At 39.6% G+C, this 7,394-nt stretch overlaps 1 protein-coding gene across 2 annotated transcripts in view; it reads left to right on the forward strand.

The window, feature by feature from the left end:
- usp24 (ubiquitin specific peptidase 24) overlaps window positions 1-7,394 on the forward strand; it is a gene marked incomplete at its 3' end in the record, with an annotated part of 51,124 nt that overhangs the window by 8,845 nt on the left and 34,885 nt on the right. For both annotated transcript variants that reach the window (XM_014029291.1, XM_014029292.1), the window contains 6 exon segments: window positions 2,946-3,114; window positions 3,234-3,301; window positions 4,714-4,857; window positions 4,961-5,086; window positions 6,011-6,046; window positions 6,136-6,201. In XM_014029291.1, coding sequence (XP_013884745.1) covers window positions 2,946-3,114; window positions 3,234-3,301; window positions 4,714-4,857; window positions 4,961-5,086; window positions 6,011-6,046; window positions 6,136-6,201 — 609 coding nt within the window.

Raw genomic sequence — 7,394 nt, forward strand, 5'->3', positions numbered from 1 at the left:
CACCCAGCCCCACACACAGTCCCACACACAGTAACACACTCAGCCCCACACACAGTAACACACTCAGCCCCACACACAGTAACACACTCAGCCCCACACACAGTAACACACTCAGCCCCACACACAGTAACACACCCAGCCCCACACACGCTGCACTGTGTGACAGGCTTGGTACTGATCCAACAGTGTTGAAATCACAGAAACATGTTGWGTAATCTTAAAACAAATGAGGTTGTGTTCATCCTAAATGATTGTTGTGATTTGTTAACTGTAGCAGAATTTAAAAGTTTTTAAAATGATTTTATAGATGTTGTTGTGTACGGGCTCAGCCCCTCCCTCTCCTGCCTGTCAGCTCTCATTTTCTTAGAAAGGGAAGAGGTGAAATGTGATGCCTCCTCCTGTGTATCAGCTTGTCTCACACACACACACACACACACACACACGTGTGTGTGAGCAGTGCTTACAGGCTCTGAACACACTGATCACACTGTAATATGTGTAGTGCAGGTAGTGACACTCAGCCTAACTGTTGTTGTGTTAATCTTTAATCACTGGAGCAACAAGCACAGTGTACAGTTAGTTTTCTTTATCATAATGATGTAAAGATGAAAGTGGGAGGGTCTCGTATCGAAGCCCTCAGTATGACTGTAAGGACATGATTGGTTCAGAGCAGGCAGCGCTGCAGTTTACACTTCAATAAACTGCAGCGCTGCAGTTTACACTTCAGTAAACTGCAGTTTACACTTCAGTAAACTGCAGTTTACACTTCAATAAACTGCCTGTATGAATATGTACCAACCTGATGAGGTAAATAATTCAATAATCAGTTGTCTGCTGCTGCCTTCAGCCCAGACTCTGAAGCATCACTGTAACTTGTCTYTATTTACTGAAGTCAGTCCAACATAAATTCACAGGCTTTTTAATACGACTTGGACTGGAAGCAGCTGTGGTCAGTCACTGGTCAGCTCTGTGGTTTGTGATCCTGACACTGTGTTTGAGTCAGACATCAGTCCAGTGTGTAAAACTGAGCTCATATTAGGGCTGCAGATATTTTACTAATCCATTAATCTATTGATTATTCTGACGATTAATCCAGTAATCAGATATAAAAAAATTGTCATGTTCTACAGTAATTATATTTAAGCTTATTTTATGAGAAATACAATAATTTAATAATGTGAAGGGGCAATATACACCTGCTGATGACCCTGCTGCAATCAAAGTAAAATTATAATATCAGTTGTATTAATTAATGTATTTAAACTCCAGTTGTTTGTATTTATGTGTGTGTGGTTTGAGGAGGCATTAATTAAAAACACTCTGTCACTGAATCATTTTAACATCACTGAACAAATAAATGTAAATTTATTCTTATGGATTGGAAAACTGAATATTTTTTTGTTATAAATTTAATAAGTAAAATGAGTAATATAAACATTTGGGTGTTGCAGTTGAGTTTTGTAGAGTTCACTTGTTAATTGAAACAAAAACATATTTTAGACAGTTATTAGGTTGATTCAGGGCTTACATTTAGGCAATAAAAGATTTAGTCTTGACTGTTTAGCTATGAACAAATGTAACAGTAGTAATGAAGGCTAAAGTCATAAAAAGCAGCAGCAAATAATAAAAAAATCCAACTATCTTCTATAAATACTTTTAAACTTGAAATATTTACTCCAAGTATCGTTTAAACTAAGATAAAGTCATCAACAAATAAACATGTTTCAGCTCCAGCTGTCGATCTGTTGTTGTGTTTTTATTTTTATCTGACAAACTTACAGTAAGTGTTGTTTTTAATCACACAACTTACACACTGTTTAATTAAACCCTGCCAGGTCACCATGATTAGTCAGCACAAATAATGTTAGTTTAAATATACCTCCTCCTTATACAGGTACATGTGTAATCTGACAGATTATCACAGATTTAGGGAACCAAGTGAACGTAAACAAATACCTGTTGTTACCTCCAGATGTGTTCGGGTCATGCAGCAGCTGTTTGTGTTGCGGTGCAGAAACACTGAGGTTGTGCAGATCATTGCATGTTGTCGTCTTTTCTGTTTAGTTTGTAGAGAAATTAGCCTCGAGGATTTTTATAATCAAATTACTTGAATTATTTGAGGAATCATTTCAGCCCTAGCTGATATTAACGTCCAATAATTATTTCACCCTTTTTATCTTTATCTTTGTGTTTGTGTTTGTCTTTGTGTTTATCTTTGTGTTTGTGTTTGTGTTTGTGTTTATCTTTGTGTTTGTGTTTGTGTTTATCTTTGTGTTTGTGTTTGTGTTTATCTTTGTGTTTGTGTTTGTATTCTGGGAGCTCTTTGGTTGAACATCTGTTTGATCATGATAGTGGTACTGATGCTGCAGCAGGAATAACTGAAGTAGAGTCATGTCAGAGGTCTGCTTCTTTGTTTACTGTATCAGAGACCCAAGTGTGTTTGTGTGTATAATATAAATAATTTGTGTGTTTGTGTGTATAATATAAATAATTTGTGTGTTTGTGTAATATTGGTAAATATCAGTTGTCAATAACAGCAATAATGAAATTGATAAGACTGAAAAGTTGACCTCAGTGCATCAGTTTGAGCCCAGGTTGTGTCAGAAGAGCACCTGTCCTCACCTGTGGTGTGCACTGAGCAGAGCAGCTGAAACATGTGTGCAGGTAGGACTGTGCAGGTGTGCTGATGTTCTTCACTCACTCACAGCTGCTCAGTGGGCAGGTGTTTGTTAAAGGTGGGCCGTTCCTGCACTGATGAAGGGCAGACAGCAGAGCAGAGGACACACTTCTCCTCCACACAGACAAGAATCAGACAGTCCTGTTAGCTGTTAGCGTTAGCAGAGGCTGTTAGCATCATGCCAGCGTCACTCACAGGGTCACACAAGAAGCAGAGCTGACCTTGTGTCTAAGTGTAGCTAACACATGATGACCTGTGCCTGTTGCAGAGAGGCAGTGATGAGAATGGGAACTGCTCAGGGGGCAGCATGGAGTTTCCCACCACCAACCTGTACGAGCTGGAGAGTCGTGTCTTCACTGACCACTGGTCCATCCCCTACAAGAGAGAGGAGTCCCTGGGCAAGTGTCTGATCGCCTCCAGCTGCCTGGCCCGGCACGGTAAGGGTTAATCTGRCTCATGGCTGGCTGCTCTGCACATGGACACATGGTTACACATGTGACAAACACAAGTCTTTTTACATTTAGTGTATGTGTGTGTTCATCGTGTGTGTTGTCAGGTCTCACTGATGCTGATGAGAACTGCAAACGCTTCATGGACCGCTGCATGCCTGAGGCCTTTAAAAAGGTAAGATTTATTTTCTGTTCAACATCTTTATTCATTTGTTCATTTAAAAACACAACAAATAATACAACATGTGATTCCTGCTGTGGGTAAATGTGAAAGGATGGAACACAAGTAGCATTCAGATTCTGCTCCTTATTACATTTTCTAAAGGATAAAATATAAAACACGTCTGAGGACTGCCCTCTTTTCTTCACGGTTCTTAAAAAATGGTTGGAAGGAACTCTCCGGTGAAAACCGTTGTTATATTTGTGTGAGCCACTTCACTGATGATAGCTTTCTGAGTTTATCAGTGGACAACCAACCAGATTATCAGTACAACACAACGCAGCAACACTCAGAAGGACACAAACAGTGTTACCTGCCCAGGTAAGCTGAAAAACAACTCATGAATCTGAGTGATGACGGGATCAGGAGGTTCTTAAAGAGACAAAGGTGTTTACAGACATTATAATGACAAGTCAAATTTACTTTTGATTTATTTATAGAAAAACAGCATTTTACTAACAGCTAAAGGTGACGTGTTTCTCAGGCATGTATTTAAATACTAAAACATACTTTATTATGTTATAGTATTTAAATATATGCCTGAGAAACACACAATACTGCCCCTTTAAACAAAAAGTATAGATATTTTTCCACATTTGTTGTTTAAGGCCCTGTCACACTGTAATGTTTTAGACAACTTGMGAACATTTTAAAGACATCTGTGGTGAAGATGGAGTTTAAAAAATCAACTAGAAGCCTCTTTTTAATGCTAGCTAATTAATTGAATATATAACTTTTATTTGTCAGACATAAAAAAATTCACATGTTGTCTAAAACATTGTAGTGACAGGGCCTTTATTAGATTAGATTAGACCTTTATTGTCATCGTACAGGGCACAATGACATTACATTCAGAGCAGCCATTCAAGAAGACAGAGCATAACAAACATGGGAGAACAGGTGCACTGCAAAAACTGTCCACTTAACCAAGTTTTAAACTCTTATATCAGCCAAAAAAGTCTTTTTGATCTTGTTTTGAGACTGATTTACTAAACAAGAGCTGATTGTGTAAGAATAATAATCTTGTTTTCAGAATGTGTAAGATTATTTTTCTTGTTAATTTGAGTCAAAGTTTCAGACTAAGTCAAAATTTCTGCCAATGGAGTAAGAAAAATTTACTTGGTAAGATTCTTGAAATAAGAAAAAATTGAGTCAAATCAAGTATTTCAAGAATCTTACCAAGTAAAAATTTCTTACTCCACTGGCAGAAATTTTTGACTTAATTTGAGTCAAATTTTCAGACTAACGACAAATAATCTTACACATTCTGAAAACAAGATGATTATTCTTACACAATCAGTTCTTGGACCTGCAGGGACCTGTGGTTGTGTGTTTGAAACCCTCCCTGACTTCCTCCTCTCTGTCAGCTGTTGACCAGCAGCGCCGTGCACAAGTGGGGCACCGAGATCCACGAGGGCATCTACAACATGCTGATGCTGCTGGTGGAGCTGGTGGCTGAGCGGGTCAAGCAGAACCCTGTCCCTGTAACCCTGATGGGAGTCCTGACCATGGTGTGGCCCCCATCATCATCATCATCATCATCATCATAATCACACAGATTAGTGACATCATTGTTTCAGTTCGTCCTCCTCTAAGTGCTGTGTCTCTGCTCAGGCCCTGAACCCGGACAACGAGTACCACTTCAAGAACCGCATGAAGTCCTGCCAGAGGAACTGGGCCGAGGTGTTTGGAGATGAAGCCAACATGTTTGCTGTGTCTCCCAGTAACACCTATCAGAAAGTAAGAGTTGAACTGGTGCTGTGCTCCTGCTGCAGCAGAGGGTTGTCCTTCACACACCTGCTGCTCCTCACCTGGTTTCATGTTCACAGGAAGTTCAGGGACAAGTGAGCCAGTGTTCTCCTCAGCTTTGTGCAGGGTTCATGCAGGCTCTGAAAAAGTCTCCAATTTGAAAATCTAAATTTTAGGCCTAAAAAAGTCTTAAAAACACCAGATTTACATCCAAGCTCTTACATATAATTCTGTCAAGTCTTAATTTTTTACTTTTGATCATTCTGAGAAGTGTTTTCTGCAGAAATAAACAGATTAAAGTACCGTAATCACACAGTGAAGTGCTAAGTTTGCTACCGGTCTTGGTACGTGATTGAACTAGAAATCCTGAATAAGTGCAGGTAAAAAGCAGCACTGTTTACTTCCATGTTTTAGACCTTTTTTCCACTACAACCCCCTGCATGTGGTGACTTGTTCACCTGCACAAAGACACACAAAGTTCAGTCATGTCCACTGTTTGATGTTTGATCATGGGAACGTGTGTTTCCAGTGAGACTCAGCTTCATCTCAGTGATTCCTACACAGCAGTCAATATGAAGGTCTCATACATATGATGGTTCATTAAAATAATTTAGTGTTCTTGTATTAAAATTAAATATTCTTTAAAAGTGATAGCAATAAAAGGTTTTCATGTTAAAATGTCTGGGACCATTTGAATGTTTCTGTTTATCATCGGTTTGGTCTTTAAATGTCAGTCTTAATGGTCTTAAAAAGTCTTGAAAAGGTCTTAAATTGAACTTACTGAAAGCTGTATGAGCCCTGTTTGTGTGACAGAGCTGCTGGCCTCAGTGTGACTGACAGAAACCAAACCACTGCATGTGTGTGTGAGAACCAGCTGTCGTCATGTGCTGACTGATGCTGTGCTCTGTCTTTCAGGAGCCTCATGGCTGGCTGGTGGATTTAGTTAATCGAGTGAGTAATGAACGTGTTGTTTGCTGTGTTTTCTGCTGAATGTTTTCCATCAGCCTGACTTGTGTGATCGTTGTGTTTTTGTGTTACAGTTTGGAGAGCTGGGAGGATTCTCTGCCATCCAGGCTAAACTCAACTCTGAGGATATAGAGAGCTCAGTAAGAAGCCTGCTTGTTTCCTCCTCTTGGTGCAGGATGAGTTGTAAAAGTTGCTGTCAGGGTGGAGAGCACTGTTCACAGCCTTTCATGCAGGCAACACGTCAACATGTCACCCCCACCCCCTGCTTTCAGCTGCAGGATGCCTCTCAGTAACACTCAGCTGGTMTGCCATGGTTTAAATGCTCTGAGGRGTCCTTGTTCACCTGGGTGGAGCTGCAGCAGACCAGTGATTCCCTGCACACACTGTCCTTCACATCATCAGCATACTGGGAGGCATCACACAGGCTAATGTAGGCCTGTGTGGGAGCAGGGAGAGCTCAGCTAACCTAAGCACCGCAGAGACTGCAAGTGAAAGGACAAAAYCTAATGTGAAGGAAGCTCCACCCTCTGTGTGGCTGCCAGCAGGCTCAGTGTCCTCTGTGGGAGGAGTCAGGGTTACTGAGGACTGATCARACAAACAGGAAACACTCAGCCAGGGCTGCAACAGTCAATCCATAAAATTCATAAAAATCCATTATTTAAAGTGTTGGCAACAAATTTCATCATCAGTTCGTTGTGTCATGTGATTTATGCATCCGTCCATGTCGTGGAGATGTTTACGTCACCTGCAGAGCGTTGTCAATGCTGGCTGATCTAAATAAAGTTTAGGAAGAAAAAACTCTACCTGTAAAGATCCACCCTCTCTGACTCCAGTGAAAAGTAGAGACTTCAAACTTTAAACCAGTTTTTAAAATGTGTTCTTAGGACAAGTAGATCTGAAGATTTGATAAAAGTATATGTTACATTTAATTATTTTAAAAGGTGGTCTGATTTGATGCGTGTGTTGGGGGCGGGGCTAAATCCACCGTTTCCTCCTCCTCTCAGGTCAGAAGTATAAAAGCTCCAGTTTTTTCTCACCAAGGCTCAAAGTTATTTGTTGAGCAGAAAAAAGGTTCAAAATGAAGAAATAAAAACTAAAATAAAAAAGACACAGCAGCAGATCTGAGAAGAGGTCAGAACAATGTTTTAATCTGACAGAACCAACAAGAAGGAGGCAAATGATAATTAGAGAAAAATTATAAATGTTCAATGTAAATAAATTCTAATTATAATAAATTAATAGTTTTACATCTAAAAATCATATTTTAATCTATTTTCCTCATTCAGAAACTATTAAATGTCTGTTATGTTTCATGTAGGAGAAATACACATTT

Source organism: Austrofundulus limnaeus, unplaced genomic scaffold, assembly GCF_001266775.1.
Source record: "Austrofundulus limnaeus strain Quisiro unplaced genomic scaffold, Austrofundulus_limnaeus-1.0 Scaffold880, whole genome shotgun sequence".
NCBI classification, from domain to species: Eukaryota; Metazoa; Chordata; class Actinopteri; order Cyprinodontiformes; family Rivulidae; genus Austrofundulus; species Austrofundulus limnaeus.